Genomic DNA, 18,076 nt, shown 5'->3' with positions numbered 1-18,076 from the left:
CTGTCACAACTTAGGACAATGCAATGTACAGACCCTCATAATGATGTTCAGTGTCAAATGTCATGTGTGTGAAACATTGAGGTCTGTAGAAACAGAACATACATTGTGTGTCTCCTCCAAACACAGGTGATGCTTGGGACACAGCAGGTCCTGAGGAACAGTCTCAGTCCCAGACTCTGGCAGACCCTGAGCTCCCCGGTGTGGATCACTCTACGTCCTCTTCGGACGCCGACCTGGATCGACCTGGCCCCTCCGGCGTGAGCCATCGTGCAGCCCCATCAGCAGTAACATCAGCAACACCCTCAACCACTCCTGCCACATTGGACACCAGACAGAGTCCCCATGCCAACAAGGACAGGCCCAGGCCCAGGCCCCAGAAGAAAAACGGAACAGGTCCACAGGGCCCAACGGAAGCAAGGGACAACACCACCGGCGCTAACACTCATGGGGGCCCAGTATCGGCTGGGCCTGCCCGTGTGGGTCGGACCGGTGGGAGGCTGGACAGGCAGAAGTCACGGCCTGCAGAATCGGCTGGACTGCATGATGAGCCACACCTGGAACGCATCATAGATGCGTACCAGGTACGCACCAGAGGGTTTGGACAGGTAGTGGGGATTCTCAAAGAACAGCAGGCTGCTCATCATGCCCGTTTGGACTCCCACATGGCCCGGATGGAGTCCAAGTCCAAGATGGAGAACAACAGCCCCAGAACCCAGCGACCACGCACGCAACCTGGGGGTCATCTTCGACTCTGCCCTCTCCATGGCCAAGCAAGTCAACGCCGTCTCCGCGTCCTGCTTCAACACCCTCCGAATGCTCCGCAGGATCTTCAAATGGATCCCCTCCGACACAAGAAAAACTGTCACCCATGCCCTCGTCACCAGCAGACTGGACTACGGGAACGCCCTCTACGCAGGAACAACAACCAAGCTCATGAGACGGCTGCAACGCATCCAGAATGCCTCAGCACGACTGATCCTTGACGTCCCTCGACGCAGTCACATCACACCCCACCTGAGAGGCCTGCACTGGCTCCCCATCAACAAGAGGATCACCTTCAAACTCCTCATCCATGCACACAAAGCCCTACACAACGCCGGACCAGCATACCTCAACGACCGACTCAGCTTCTACACCCCCACCCGCAACCTCCGCTCTGTCAACCTCGCCCTCGCCACAGTCCAGCGCATCCGGAAATCCACCGCCGGCGGCAGCTCCTTCTCCCACCTCGCCGCCAAGACCTGGAACACTCTCCCCACCGACCTACGACAGACCCAGGACCTGCTTGCCTTCAGAAGACTTCTCAAGACCTGGCTCTTCGATCAGTAGCAGCCCCCCCCCCCCCCCCCCCCCCCCCCCAGCGCCTTGAGACCCTCACGGGTATGTAGCGCGCTTTACAAATATGATGATTGATTGAAGATGGAAAAATTGGATGAACTAACAGCGGTGCATAGGGACATATTGACATGCCTCCGCAGATCAGCACCAACCTGACCACACCTCCCTGTGAGCCCACAACATATGTTGCCACAACATCTGTAACAGCCACAGGGAGAAAGGAGGACTCTGGCGGAGAGTCTTCGGCACCACAGCAGCCTGCACATGAGGGTCCCCCGAGAAAGAAGAGGGGTCATCCGAAAAAGGGCAATTGAAACGCTGATGGCCAAGGCACCCAACACCTGCTCCTGTTAACGTCCTTTGTGTGCAAACCAGTTGACCTTGTCGACCTACATCCAAATCACCCACTGGACATGGAGGGTTAAAGTTGTGACAATGCAACAAATGACTGTGGATTCTACTCTGGACATTTCACCAACTTACCTGTGAACTTTGGATTACCATCACATTATACAGCACTGCAAAATCCGTTCACCATCCTTACATATGTATGTAAATAAATTCACAATCACACAATCCTTGCCTCTGTCTTGATTCCTACTTGCTTTGTGCCATGGCGATGATGAGCTGCTAAGGAACACTGTGTATGCAAACTATTACAGCAATGCAAACACCGTTATGTGAGTCATGTGAATGTGACAAATATGAGGGAGGCACACTAGGACAACACAACACATACTCACCATGGCCCCTAACTGATCGTCAACACTGATGTCAACTGGAGATACAGTGGAATGCACACACAACACCCATATTGGGTCATTGGCAAGCTGCCCACAGGTACAGGATGCGAATTACTGTTGGATGTGTGGACACACAGAGCACATCTCAAAGTGAAGGGCTGTTTTATTAAATATTCACATTGTGAGAATTCTACAACTGATGCACGTTAACCTCACGCGACAGTTATCCTAAAATTAAACATGTGGTGAACGATGAAAGTCCAGGGGTGTGTGCCAGGATCTGTATCTTGGGGTTCAGACCGCTCCACACAGCATCCAAAGTACCCTATGAAGGACAGACAGAAAACACAATCAAAAACACAGATTTACAGCAGACAATACATGCTCAAAACAAAACTCTAACTACCCAGACACAACCTAACAATCAGGTAAACACTGGGAGTACAGACTACCTGAAAGGACACATCACAGCAAGCATACTGACATGTAGCATACAGCCACACTCAATCAGCACCAGTGCACCACCAACATAGGTCATGCCGAAACAATACTTTGACAACACATACCTGTATACTGACATTCATGGGAAGAAGTTCTGGATCTGCTGGCTCTGAACATCACCATCACCCTCATCATCACTGGCATCATGCCCCAGACCAGGATGCTCCACGGCTGGCGGAGGTTGGTCATCGTCATCCAGGATGAGAGGCAACCGCTTCCACACTACCAGGTTGTGTAGCGTGCATCACACAATGATTACCCTGCACACCTTCGCAGGTGCATATGGGAGGGCCCCTCCTGTCTTGTCCAGGCAGCGGAATCTGCTTTTCAGGAGGCCAAATGTCTGCTCAATCACTCTCCTGGTACGACCATGTGCCTCATTGTAGCGCATCTCTGCTGGTGTCACAGGGTTCCTGAGGGGTGTCAGCAACCATGGCATGTTGGGGTATCCGGAGTCACCTACAGGGAGACAATTGCACATTAGTTGAGCGTGAAAATAGGGTGCAAATCAACTTTAGCAAACACACATAATGCTAAGAAGTCAGTACACACCGACAAGCAAGGAACGCTGGTACTGCATCTGTGGCATCATCGTTGGGATGCCACTACTCCTCATTATGTAGGCATCGTGAGCTGAGCCCGGGAACCTTGCACACACATGAGAAATGGTCATGTCCACCAAACAAACCACAAGAGCATTTATAGAGTGGAAATGCTTCCTGTTCCGGTACGTCTGCTCATGTGCCTGCGGTGGTACCAAAGCCACATGTGTCCCATCGATGGAGCCAATGACACGTGGCATCCTGCCCAGGGCATCGAAGTCCCCCTTGATGTCATCTAGTTGTTGTGCTTTGGGGAAATGGATGTAATGGTCGAGGAAATGCAACATTGCCTCCAACACATCCCGAAGTACACGGCTGAACATAGTCTATGACACCCCACCAGCAGTAGAAATAGTGTGCTGAAAAGTACCTGTGGCAAAAAAGTGTAGGGCTGCCATCACCTTCACCTTGGGGGTCAGTGCTGTGGGGTATATCCGGCAAGGTTGCAGATGTGGAGCCAACTGCTCCGCCAATTCTTCGATCAGTGGCCTGGTGAAATGGTACCATCGCATGCAGTCACGTTCAACCATGGTCTCCAGGTCTGGGAACGGTCTGTGGACATTTGGTCTCCTGCAGTACATAGGAGAGCAAAGACAGTTTGCCATTCATCTATATGCCAGTGTACATGACAAATAGCACATGATACCACATTACAGGACACAAGAACATGATGTGTGTGCTGTTGGGTATAGACACACATATCAGATACATGCCCATCATCTGACATCCCAGCTCTACAGGGCCACACAACAAGGTCCCTGTTGTGCTGTGAGCAATCAATGGGCTCCATCACAGTACATCGGTATGAGTGTCACATACCAGACACACACCACAGTGACTAGTGAGGACAGATGTCTACCCCACATCACAGGTTCCTGACAGACACACACAGGGACCTCGTGGATGTCTGTGACACACAGACGCAACATCAACTCACATTGACAATAGACTGGGATGTTGTGAACATTTGACATTGAGCACATGAAATCTGAGTCATCTCTTTATGGAAATGCACACATACTGTGGATGAACATCACATATGTGGCACTGTGACACCCTGTGAGGCACCTACCATTCCACTGAAGAGTCAGGGTGTATGTCACATGAAATACACAATGTACACCGGGCACTGTGCACATGCCTCATGCACTGAAATGTACTGTCATCAAACACAGTGGTTATGTGTCCAGCCAACAATTGGATCTGTCCCCATGACAACCTGCCCTGCCTGGGAGTGGGTGTTGAAAGGAACAAGGAAACCCTAGGGGTCAGATGGGACCAAGGGTAGATATATTTTATAACAACAACGGTCCCATAAAAGAGGGATAGATATGCTATCGCAATTTTCACAATCAAAAACTGGATTTTATCTAAAAACTCAGGTAGAGGGATAAATACAATTTAATGGTAATAAGGAGAAAAAGACAACAATTAATATACACGAGGATAGGTGAGCAAACCGTGAGTAGGTAAAAAAGAAATCAGCCGATTTCCTTACCACAGGCAAGTGACTTAAAAAGTGACTTTACAGTGTAAGCAAAAATGACAATATATAAAGTCACAATAGGTTTCAAATCTCATACTTAATTGCAAGATACAGAGTATAATTTTTAGAGTTTAGAGACGTAGGAGTGGGTGCCACTAAGTGAAACATACAAATTCACATGTTTACCCACATACACACACAGGTAATGCAGCCAGACATGCACTTTGAGTTACTGTGTCACAGAGTGTATTGTTGTTGTGCCCATGGGTCAATGGCAAGCTATGGTGTGTTGCATGCCTTAAACAGTTACTTCTATGGTGACTGACACAGGTGACCAATGCGAAAGACGTGTTAAACACCTAGGGAAGGAGCCGCCGCACGCACGCCTTGCAGACACGCCTTGCACAATGTCACTAATGTGGACTGATGCGGGTGGACCAATCTGCATGCACGCCTTGCATGCATGCCTTGCACAATGTCACCAATGTGGACTGACGAGGGTGGACCGATCCGCATGCACACCTTGCACAATGTCACCAATGTGGACTGACGCGGGTGGACTGATCCGCACGCACGCCTTCCACGCACGCCATGCACAATGTCACCAATGTGGACTGACGCGGGTGGACCGATCCGCACGTACAACTTGCACAATGTCACCAATGTGGACTGACGCGGGTGGGCCGATCCGCATGCACGCTTTGCACATTGTTACCAATGTGGACTGACGCTGGTGGACTGATCCGCACGCATGCCTTGCACAATGTCACCAATGTGGACTGACGCGGGTGGACCGATCCGCACGCATGCCTTGCATGTACGCCTTGCACAATGTCACCAATGTGGACTGACGTGGGTGGACCGATCCGCATGCACGCCTTGCACAATGTCACCAACGTGGACTGACGCGGGTGGACCGAGCTGCACGCACGCCTTGGACAATGTCACCAATGTGGTCTGACGCGGGTGGACCGATCCGCACGCACGCCTTGCACAATGTCACCAATATGGACTGAGGCGGGTGGACCGAGCCGCATGCACACTTGCACACACGCCTTGCACAATGTCACCAATATGGACTGACACAGGTGGACCGATCCGCACGCACGCCTTGCACAATGTCACCAATGTGGACTGACGTGGGTGGACTGATCCGCACGCACGCCTTGCACAATGTCACCAATGTGGACTTACACTGGTGGACCGATCCGCACGCACGCCTTGCACAATGTCACCAATGTGGACTGACGCGGGTGGACCGAGCCGCACGCACACTTGCACACACGCCTTGCACAATGTCACCAATATGGACTGACACAGGTGGACCGATCCGCTCGCACGCCTTGCACAATGTCACCAATGTGGACTGACACGGGTGGACCGATCCGCACGCACGCCTTGCACAATGTCACCAATGTGGACTGACGCGGGTGGACCGAGCCGCAGGCACGCCTTGCACACACTCACGCCTTGCACAATGTCACCAATGTGGACTGACGGGGGTGGACCGATCCGCACGCATGCCTTGCACGCACGCACTGCACAATGTCTCCAATGGGAACAGACGCGGATTTGAGCCTGGTGCGAATCGGTTTCTTGAAAATCCGTTGGCTGCCTGCAACAATGTTTCAGACTCGTCATTGCAATGCTTTTGAATATTTCAAATGATGCGGAAGGCGTGTACGAGATGTGCAATGCGATGGATTGTCCAGATTCATAGGATGCAAACGTGTTGGACCTATTGCTTTTGACATATGGGACTGAATCTGCCTCTGCAGCACAGATATAAGTCTGTCTGTTCACCTGGGAACTTACTTGCCTCTACTACATGATCAAGTTTGACATCTCTGCTACCACTGCTGCTGTCTCTGCATCCTCTGGCTCCAAGAATGGCACGTACTGTGGAGAGGGCCCCTGCCTTCACAGAGGAGGAGAACAAGGCCCTGCTGGACAGCCTACTTCCACAGTACAGCAAGCTTTATGGGACACCAGGGGAGCAGGTGAGTGTGCTCTCCACGGAGCATATTAGCAAGGACATGCAGTATTTTCCACAAAGCGCGCTTAGCGCATTTTATTTTATCGCCAGATATTATCGCTGAGATAACACGCTATTAGCAACGTTTATCTCTAATGCGATAAAATATCCAGCGATAGCGGCTAAATGCGTGAATATCGCTGGAAATCCAGCGATATTCACGCATTAACGCCAATGGGGACCTAACCTGACAATCCACCTCCCATTGATTACACAGGTAAGTAATGTTTTCAGCAGGTGTTAGATTCTGGCGATAATCGCGCTTAGCGTGAAATTTTTTATCGCACAGCCTGCGTTGCTAATAGGCAATATCTGTGTTAGCGACTGCTTTCAGTGGGGACTGTGTACCCCCCCCCCGTCCTGCCAACCTCACCTGAGCCCCATGAAACTCCCTTGGAGTTTTGCACTGCAGTGGAGGTCCCGTCCCAACCATCTGACCTGACCAGGCGTGCGGGTAAGAACCCCGTCTGACTTGGGGCCGGCATTGATGTCAGCACACACCCCATTGGACTTGGGCCCTGCCGTGTGTCAGACACCTCCGCTGCAGTTGCCAGTGACACTCCTACACCCACCAGCCCTCCCCTGCCCCATTCTGCTGTCCCCTGATCCTGTCCCTGCAGTGCCTGGCCTGCCCCTGTGTATGCCCCTCCAAGGGGAGATGTCTCCTGCCTGTAGCAGTGCAGGCAAGCAATGGATGACAACTTGTCACATTTCACCCTGGGAGGACTCCTGACATGGACTGGCCATTGGCCTTGAGTCATTGTGTACTTAACAGTTTCAATGAGTTATGTGCTTAATAAAGCCAATTGTTGTTATCCAGTGGTGTTGCATCAAATATACATGATGTTGATGATGAGTGTCATGGACTTGCTGTTGTACAGGTGTTTTAAAGGTATAACAGAATGAGTTGTTGATGTGATGTATTCCATGTGATCTATGGGATATGTGTACTTGTCTGCTATGTATCCATGACATCCTAAGCTGCGATTTCAGGGTGTATTGATAGCAAAATGTTGTGACCAGGATTTTATCTTTGGGTTTGCTACTTGACATCTTTGGCATACACTGTTGCACATAGGTTGTGCTTACATTTGGGCTCATGGAAAGATTCCCTGACTTGGACAATCTCCACTGTACAGGCATGTTTGTGCATCCATGTTACACAAGTCATCTGTGTCATCAGTCCAACTTGGTCTACATGTGTATTGCATATGTGCAGATAACTGAGGGATGACACATGTACAAAAGCTTCTGTGACCATTGGTTTTCTTGAGTTGTAATAGTTGGATCACTGGGCAAGTCTTGTGCTGGCATGACAGGAGCCTGCCAGACAAAATGACCTTTGCCGGCGCCCAGGGGGTTGGGGGGGGTGGGTGGCTGCACTTGGGGTGTACCCATGGAACCCCCAACATTTGCATGCACAAGGTGGCAGGCACCACGCGGTGCCTTTCACGTTGTGCATGCAAATGCACAACATACCCTTTTAACATTGTGGCAGGTGCTGAATACAGCACCGCCCTCCACAATGTTAAATGTACAGGATGCGACCGCCATGGTAACGGTCACATCCTAATTGGCGATGTGGGACCGCCGCACCACTGGTGGCCGGTCCCGGCACCGTTAGGGGGCGCATCCTGATAGACCCCTAAGTTCGCATTTCTTTAGTATTGTCCTATTTAGAGCTCCATGTGGGTAAGGAAGCAGGTGGACCTTGAAGTCAAACTTTCATCAAAGGTCTCTTATCGGCCGTGACCCTATTTGGTTCCTCCTTCCCCTGCATCCTGGGTGCTTATTATACTTGGTGCAACATTACAGCATATTTAATCAAGGACAATAGAGAGATTTGCCTAGGATCACAGAATTTAGTCAAGTTGGGAAGCCAGGATTGATCCTGGGTTGTCTGCCTTCACATTGTTCATTTTAGCCATTAGATGGACATCTCCTTTTTTCTCCTATTTCTCCTGTTTTACATCAAAGGGGGATTCAGACAAAATATCAGAACCACAAAATATTGAGGAGAAGAATATTGTGTAGGTAATTTATACATCTTCAAGGAGTTAAGAATATTAAATTTAAACTTGTACTTACCTATCCGATATTCTTGTCTTCGATATTTTTGATATGATATTCTGTCCATACAAAATGTGTGTTCCCGATAGTAGTCACTGATCCTGTCAAGGTGAATGCTTTGTCTTTTATTCTTGGCCCATGAGATTGAAGCGTGGGTGGCTGATGCCGCTACTGTGCACTTTTCACTTCAAATAAGGCAGCCCTTGGTGCGCTGGCATGGGGGTAAAGGACCGGAATGTGCCAATAGATAGGGTGCATTCCTGCCCTTTGCTTTTGCCGTAGGGCAGTGCAGAAGGAAGGCCTGTGGCGCTGCCCTACAGCACAACCTCATAAATGAGGCCCTAAGGGGCTTATTTACAATGAATTGGCATAGGGCACCGCACACGTAATTTTGCTGTGCTACCCTACACCAAATCCAAAAGGCGGGTATGCACTGTATTAAAAAGATACCTGTCCTTTCAGATATTCCTCCTCGTTATGCCACCACAAGGGAGGTGTATGATTTCAACACCATGTTTTAATTCTGGGAATGTGTCAAAACCAACACCCGTTGCATCAGAACAGCCACTGCCACCGCCCCATGGAATGCCTCCCAGATGCAGTGTGAGGCAACGCAATGACTTGCGCTGTGGTTCCTCACGCCATATCTACGAGGCCATAGAACGCCACGCAGGGTGGGTTTATGCGGCCTTTTAGATATGGGTCCGCAATGTACGCCACCGGAACATCAAAATAAGTGACGCTCTGGCGGCGCATGGTTCTGAGGTTCCGTATGAGACGGGACGCCACTTTTTGAGTGGTGACGAATATGGATGAGTTGGGTATCTATGAACCGCAAATGGCGAGTATAGTGGGTGTACGAAGTTTCGCAATGCAGCCACGTATGGTTCGCCTCATTTTTGGGTTCATTCATCCGAACCCTCGGGTTCCATTTTAGATACAGCGTCCATTTTGTTTCTTGCCCTCAGGTAGCCAGCGAACGGGCTTTCTTGTCCGTTTCGTGACCCTGGGACTCTCAGGCTAGTACGAAGGACACGTGTTTCTTTGAGGCGACTTTTACGATGAGGGGAATGACACAGATGGCCCCGCTCAAGGCCCATCTTGCCGCTCCGGTCTATTGTTTCAGCCACGCATACATTAGACACGAGGTCTTTTGATCCCTCTATCAAGTTTCCTTTATTGCCCTCACACTCTTTTCTAACCTGTTGTGCATCCTTGTCCTTTCCTTACATCTGTTTTCCGTCCTTCCTCTTAATGTGTTTATGGCGGAGGGGATATGTTTTTACAGTTGAGAACCGGCAAGACTGTTGTAATTATGTTCCGGCCTCCTGAAACATGAACGCGACCCTTTTGAAGTTTATTGTGGGAACTGAGTTGTAACCTTTGTCCGCCATACTGTCGTATGGCCAAAACTTGTATAAAAGGAGCGATCCACTTCTACGAATTTGAAGCAGTCTCCGAGAACCTACACGCTGTGTACTTCTTGTGACCTCTGTATCCCTGCAGTAATAAACGCTGATCTCTGACGTCGCTGGAAGTGTCCCGTGTCTCTGTGTTTGGTACGCCAGAACAGGTAACCCACGAAGGTTTCAGGTGTTGTTCCCTGGCACCGCTGGGTCTTAAGAATAACCCAGTCCTTCAGTTGGCGCCCAAGGTGGGGCGACATCAACGGTACCGGTCCAAAGCCTGACGATCGTGAGGAACTTCGTGTGAAATCTCCGAGGGAAGGTGCACCCCGCTTCATCGATCCAGTTGTCGAAATAAGTGGCCCGACGTCTTTTCCCGCGAAGATCCCCGCCTCCTGACGGCTGCGACGGACCGATGCCCTGACTGTCGACCTGTTTTGGCGCCTGGCGTAGTCCTTTGTACGGCGAGACGACTAACGGGCCTTCCTGGTGACGCCATTGTTCTCTCAGTTAAGTATTTGTGGGTCGCTCCCAGTGTTGCTTTGTTGTTTGCATGGTTCCATAGCATTCGTGGTTCTTAGTTGTTGGGTTTTATTTGACGATTGCAATTGCCAAAAACCGAGGGTTTTGCATTTTTGCGAGGACATTGTAATTCGATAGCCCTTGAAGTTTGTATACTCGGTTAGTGTGCACGATGCCTGGCCGTAGTACTTTGTTTGGGTTTCTCAAATGTTGCAGCATGGATTCCCGGCTGGAGGATTCATGTCCGATACCTCCGGCTGGAACTCCGCTTTACGAGCTCTATAGTCGCCATGGCGTGGGTCCTATCGTATATAATGAATATTGGGTTCGTTACACTAAAAAGGATGGCGTCCTTAGTTGGCCACCTCATGGTAGTTTCGAGACTGCCATTTTAGATAACCTGGAAGCTAAATTATTTAAAAAGAAAGCTAGGCCGGCCATGTTTGATTCCTTCCGGTTGTGGCGGAAAGAGGCCAAGCAGAAAGAAATCAAACAGAATAAGAAAAATAAGCGAGAAGGTGTTATTACAGTGATGCGCAATGCAGAACAATATCAGTTAGACAAAGATGAGAAAGAGCAGGAAGTTAGTGCTCGGCTTCACCACATGGCAGTGGACAAATGTTATCCGGCGCTACCTCCTACGATCGATAACACAGGAGAAGAATCGGTGGAAGATTCGCTTTTGTCTTATCTGATGAAATCGCCACCTCCCTACGCTCCCGATGTTATGGGTCCCGTTCATCCACCTCTTCCTCAACCCGCTGTTTTGGCGGCTGCTGGTCAGCCCGCCGTTCCTCCCGTACTCCCGAATCCCCTTGGGCCACAGATCGTACATCCTCCTGGTCCGGCTTCTCTCCCTCTTGCGCCTTTCCAAGTCCCTCCTCAGTCTGTTGTTCCCGCTACTCCTACTGCTGCGTCTACTTCTACTATTTCCGCCCCTATGGCTGCTACACCTGCACCTTCTTCCTCTTCTCCTTCTGTTCGTAGTCGTCTCTTGACTGCTGTTGCTTCTCTTTATTCTCCGCTCTTTGGGCCGATACTTGGCTCGACTCTTTCGGATGTCGCTCAAAGACGCAGTCAGCTTCCTGATGGTAGGGAACGTGAATCGTTGGTGAAAACGGCACGTAGATGGATTCGTAACCCTGTTAAATACCCCCCACGTGTAGTGTTTGAAACGTTTTCTCAGTTTAATGTGCCCACGCAACGATTTGTGTTCGAAGAATTGTGTAAGTCATTGAAAGAGGAGTGGGACGATGAGATAGCTGATGATATACCACCTGAGGTTTCCGAGCTACAGTTTCGGTTTGCCACGGGTGTCATTGTAGGTGATAAAGTTCGAGAGGCTCTGGAACGCTTGTTATCCTTTCGATGTTCAGTGCAACCGCGTGCACTGTTTAAGGACGCGACCGCAGAGTGGATGGCACAACCTGGTCAATATCCTATGCGGGAAGTTCCCCCGGTATGGATGCCAGGTGATGCTGCTGCTAACCCTCCTGTCCCAGCCCATTTCCAGAGAGTGTGGATACACCTCCCTTGGAAGCGATCGGAAGTGTTGCAGGTAAAGCAATCCTTACCTGATCCTCGTAAGAATCCTGCGGGTTATTATAAGGAGCTGTCCCAATTGGTGGATGCTACTGTTATGAACCTAGCCGATATTGATATGTTGTTCGGCAATGTGGTGCCTCAGCCGATTTGGGCGAAAATTCGTCACGAGAATCACGTAGCCGAGTTAGGCGGTGACTGGGCTGCCCTTACAGCGGCAGATGCCCGGCAGGTCGGTGGGGCTAAACCTGAACAGATTATTGTGGCTTTGCCCCAGAGAATAATTACCCTCATGAAAACGCTCATGCCAGCGATGCGCGTCAATTGGGACAAATTATCGGCGTGCAGGCAAAAGAGGGATGAAAGTGTTTCTGATTTCTTTACGAGATTTGAGGAAGCGTTCATTGATCATAGTGGTCAGGACATGGGTTCCGAGGGTGGACAGCGGTTGTTCGTTGATAAATTTGTGTCAAATTTGTTGCCCGACCTGAGCAACAAGTTGAAAAATTCTGAGAGTGCGTGGGCTGTTTCTACCACTGCCCAAATATTGGCTACGGCCCAATATTACGAGAATAGAGAAAAAGAGGAAAGTGAGCGTGCAGAAAAGAAAACGAAGGATCTCAAAACTAAGGTCTTGTTGCAGCAAGCCTATCCACCGCGTTCGAATTTCAGTGATACGCAGCAGCCAAACAGATCTCAATCACAGTTTTCCAGATCGCAGACGCGGAATGCTTCGCCTGCACCTCGTTTTGTGCTGGGGTATAATCAGTGCGCATATTGTCGTGGGGAGGGCCACTTGAAGTTCGATTGTCCGGTTCTTCGTGATAGGTCCAATGGTGTGTCGGCTCGAGGAGGACGTAGCGGTCCTCAACAGGTTTCTCGTGGTAGAGGTCGCGGAGTCACCCAGAATCAGGCCGAACGCTTTGCGACGTCTTCGGATTCGCAAAATTGTTTCGATCGGCGCGAACCATCGTCCGGTCGGTCTGCACAGTATCATGTGGATGATTGTTATGTTGAGTGTGATGTTGATGCGGATGGTATCTACTAGGATAGCCATAGACAAAGGAAGGGAGAAGTATCAGTTCCGGTTGATCAGAGAGGGCCTTATGTTGCAGTAGCCACTTTGGGCGTTGTTGAGCCTTTTCTGTTGGACACTGGTGCAGCAAAAAGTTCCATCATGCATTCAAAACTCCCTGGCGCGCCTTTGTCTGGCTTAACGAATGTTTCCGTTGGATTCTCTGGCGCCCCCGTTAGCAATCCAGTTTCTAGCCCTTTGCCCCTTACAATTGGGTCTCATGAACTAGAGGCTCCTTTGATTTTGACTACTGATTGTGGTGAGAATCTTTTGGGCCTAGATTTGTTGAAAAGGTTACATGCGACTTTGTACTGTTCTCCTACGGGTGTGGAGCTTACGTTGGGTAAGAGCGTGATTTCCCCTATGTATTTATCGATCGACAAGCTCCCATCGGAATTGAGATCTCTTCCAGACTCCTTGTGGGCGACAGGTCCTAATGACGTGGGCCTGCTGGATATCCCACCTTATGTTGTCCAACTAAAAGTGGGTGCGCGTTTGCCACGTATACCTCAGTATCGTATTTCCCTTGATGGTGAAAGGGCATTGTTAGCGATCATTTATGATTTGATCGGCAAAGATGTTATTGAGGAGACACGAGGCAATGTGTGCAATAGTCCCGTGTTGCCTATTCTGAAACGAACGGATCCCTCCAAGCCTCCCGTGTATCGTCTAGTTATCGACTTACGGGAGGTAAATAAAGTCGTTGTTCCGCAGTTTCCTGTGGTGCCAGACATTACAGCTTTGCTGACTCTGATTCCAGCCACTGCATCGTGGTTCTCGGTCATCGATTTGAAGAATGCGTTCTTTAGCATTCCGATTGCTGAGGAGAGCAGAGACTTGTTCGGTTTCTCATTAGGTGGTCGCAGCTTCAGATTCAAACGCGCTCCACAGGGCTACTGTGAGAGTCCATCTATCTATAGCCAAGCTCTTAAGAGTCAACTCGATGCGTTTGTGTTACCGGCTGGTGCAGCCTTGATTCAGTACGTTGATGATCTGTTGGTAGCCGCTGACACTGAACAGCTCTGTAGAGCCGCTACAGTGTCCTTGTTACAGCATCTCTGCGCTCTACATCATAAAGTGTCACCTTCCAAACTACAATATTGTTGTCAAGAAGTTACCTATCTCGGTCACTTATTGTCAAAGGCGGGAAGAAGGTTGACCCCTGAACGAATTACAGCAATTGCTCGAATGACTGTGCCAGCAACTCAGAGAGATGTGCGTGCCTTTTTAGGTATCACATCGTACTGCAGACAGTGGATCCCGAACTTTTCACTGTTAGCGAAGCCATTGGTAGCTCTCACGTGCAAGGACGTTTCGACTCCTTTGCCTTGGACGGAGGAATGTCAGAAAAGTTTTTCTGACCTACGTGATGCGCTGTGTTCGGCTCCTGTGTTAGGTACTCCTGATTACAGCAAGCCTTTCACATTATACGTCCATGAGAGGGACGGTTGTGCGTTGAGTGTTTTAACGCAACAATTTGGTGATAAGCAGCGTCCGTGTGCATATTTTTCCTCGACCTTAGACCCGGTAGCTAGAGCGTTGCCAAGTTGCTTGAGGGCGACAGCGGCAGCTGCGGCGTCTATTCGGCAGTCCGCAGGTTTGGTCATGGATAATATGCTCATAGTAATGGTTCCGCATGCAGTCGATACGCTCTTGAATCGGACAAAGACTCAACATCTGACGAGTGCAAGGTTGTCTGGGTACAAGCTGACCCTTTTGGCAAGTCATATACAGATCAAGCATTGTAATGTACTGAATCCGGCGACATTGTTGCCGATTAATATGGAATCAGATGATGTGCTGCCCCATGATTGTTATTTACGGACTGAGGAAGAAACAAAAGGTCGTGTGGACCTGAAAAACACTCCCTTGTCAGACCCCGATGGTACTTTGTATGTGGATGGCTCTTGCTTCAAATTGCCGAATGGCGATGTGACGACTGCGTATGCTGTGGTGACGTTGAGCACGGTTGTGGAAACTGCGAGATTGAACCAGAATTCAGCACAAGCTGCAGAATTAATTGCATTAACAAGAGCGTGTGTTCTGTCGAAAGGAAAGCGAGTGAATGTGTTTACCGACAGTCAGTATGCATTTGGTGTTGCGCACAACTTCGGAAGATTGTGGAGAGAAAGAGGATTTATGACATCGCATGGTACGAAGATTCAACATGGGCATCTCGTGAATGATCTTTTGGATGCACTTACGTTGCCTAAACAAGTGGCGATCGTCAAATGTAGTGCACATCGAAAAGTGACGGATGATGTTGGTCGTGGTAATGCATTTGCGGATGAGATTGCTAAGGAAACGGCTAAGAATCTTGCGACTCGAATGTATGTCACGAGTTCAGTGAGGTGGCCGGCTGAGACCGGTATGTGTGAAAATACTGTTGAAAGTGTGAAAGCAATTCAGAACGAAGCTACTGAAGCTGAAAAGACCAAGTGGAAAGAAAGTACAGGGAAATTGGATATGCATGGATGTTGGGTTGACTTGACGGAATGTCAGAGGTGGATGTTACCAGACGCGTATGTATTAGCTGTTGTGACGATGGCTCATGGGTTGTCACATATTAGTGCGAAAGGAATATGTAAGTTCTTGTCTCCTGTTTGGAGGAATGATGGTATCGCTAAGTGTGCTGAAAGAGTGGTTAAGAATTGTATGGTGTGTTTGATGCACAATCCAGGAAAAGGCACTCCCACTCCACCTGGTCATTTCGCTCCTCCTGCCTGTCCCTTTGAGGTTATCCAGCTGGACTTCATCCATATGGAGAGATGCAATAATTTGAAGTACGTTTTGGTTGTGGTTTGTGCGTTCTCCAGATGGATTGAGGCCTATCCTCTTAAGGACAATACTGCCCTGTCCACAGCAAAAATCCTGCTGAAGGAGTACTTTCCTAGGTATGGAATGCCGCGGATTGTGTGGTCGGATAATGGAAGTGAGTTTGTGGGAAGTGTAATGCAGAGTGTGTGTAAGGGCCTTGGAATTCGTCAGAAATTCCACAGTGCTAACCATCCTCAGGCAGCGGGTTTGGTTGAAGGGTACAATGGTACCCTGAAGCTGAAACTCGCTAAGATTCAAGCCACCACTGGTCTGTCATGGCCTGATGCCTTGCCTCTGGCTCTCCTGTCGACCAGAGCAACCGTACACTCTCGAGTAGGGCTCAGCCCATATGAGATTGTGTTCGGTCGCCCTGCGAATATATGGGGAGTCCCGAGGCCTAGGGCTTTTGATAGTCTTGAATATCCAATGTTGATCGATTACTTGCATGATTTGACCACTAAACTACGGTTAATTCATCAACAGGTCTTTGAAGCTCTACCAGCGCAGACAGAGGGTCCTGGACACCAGCTCCGGCCAGGAGACTGGGTTGTTACCCGAAACTTTGGTCGAAAGCGTAATTTGGAGCCAAGATTCGTCGGACCCCACCAAGTCCTGTTGACGACGAGGACAGCGGTTCGACTGGAGGGCCGGAAAAATTGGGTGCATGCCAGCCACACAAAGAAGGTACCGATCCCCTTACCAACCGACGGTTGGGTGAGAACTGGGATTTCGGCTGAAGAAATTGAGACTCCTTTGCGCTTTGTGCCATTTAGCGACGCTCAACTTGTGGAGGAGGATTCGTCATTGCAGAACCCAAGGTCCGACTCATCATCTGTTTCATTGAACACTGTTGCGCCAGCTGAACAATTGTTCGTAGAGCAAACTCGACCTGGAAGAAGTCGATACTTTCTTCGTTCAAGGACTAATAAAAATTGACAGTACACTGGTTTTTGACGTTACGAATATCATGAACAATTACATCCTTTTCTTTCTGAGTTTTTGTGCTTTCCACTGCTAAGAGACTTGTAAGAAATTTGAACGTTTCAAGGAAACCTCGCCATCCGGGTCACCGTAGGGCCGTGCGGGTACTTCTTTCTGTCTAGCAGGTTTCTGACGCTAGGTTGGTTACTTTTGTCGATCTCTGGGAACTCCTGGGGATTGATAATCGCTACTCAGAACGAAGTGCGTCAAGTACGTCACGGACGGTTTGTAGAGGATGGCATTCTCTAAGCTGGTGGAAGAAGAAAGGGTGTTGGCACAGAGATCAGAGTTATGGAGGGTTGTACAAACAAAATGTTTTCTGTTTCAGGTGTTTCTATTGTTTCTAACTGTATCTATGTTATTGGTGGGTGGAGTGTATTTCGGAGTATCGCAATTCTTGCCTTCTGTTTCGCCTACCTCTTCTCCTAACCTAAGTCCCCTCACCACTGTCTCCCCACATTCCTTTCATCCTTTGCCTCAACATGAGCAGGTTAGACGTGCGGAATTCATGAATAATTCCTTTGTTCAACTCCTACATCAGCATCAGTTGGTGGTGAACACTACCAATTGTTGGGTATGTGGGTTAATGCCACACACCATGGATAGGGGTATTCCGTATTTGGTCCTTCCATACAGCTCCCAGGGTTCCGCTCGAGCATTCCAAACTATGTTCCGCAGTGCACTAGATTCCTACCCCAGTCGAGAGCCACGGTCTGTCAACTTTGGTCCTGGGCCGTACCACAAGCCTTTGGCGATAGCTATAGCAGATCTGGATAGAGATGTTTTTGATGCCTCACTCATTCCAGATGAAGAAGTACAGGCCTATAAAGACCTGAGCGAGACTGAATATAGTACGTCAGTGGGAGATAGACAACTGAGGAGCTCGTCCCCAATATGGATTGTACCGCACCTCGGAAATTTCTGCTTGCAGGGTTTGGGTCGAAATCCGAGAGCACAA

At 49.4% G+C, this 18,076-nt stretch overlaps 1 protein-coding gene across 5 annotated transcripts in view; it reads left to right on the top strand.

The window, feature by feature from the left end:
- LOC146869506 (uncharacterized) overlaps positions 1-17,110 on the top strand; it is a 146,781-nt gene extending 129,671 nt beyond the window's left edge. For all 5 annotated transcript variants that reach the window (XR_014960856.1, XR_014960800.1, XR_014960790.1 and 2 more), the window contains one exon: positions 16,621-17,110. Coding sequence is in view for 1 of the 5 variants with exons in the window: in XM_085602866.1 (XP_085458992.1) it covers positions 16,621-16,628 (8 nt within the window). In the remaining 4 variants the exon portion in view is untranslated. The remainder of the gene's footprint in view (positions 1-16,620) is intronic.
- The last annotated feature ends 966 nt before the right edge of the window (positions 17,111-18,076 follow it).

This window comes from Triturus cristatus, chromosome 1_1, assembly GCF_964204655.1.
Source record: "Triturus cristatus chromosome 1_1, aTriCri1.1, whole genome shotgun sequence".
In the NCBI taxonomy this organism is placed as follows: Eukaryota; Metazoa; Chordata; class Amphibia; order Caudata; family Salamandridae; genus Triturus; species Triturus cristatus.
This window is presented reverse-complemented; position numbering and strand designations above follow the sequence as displayed.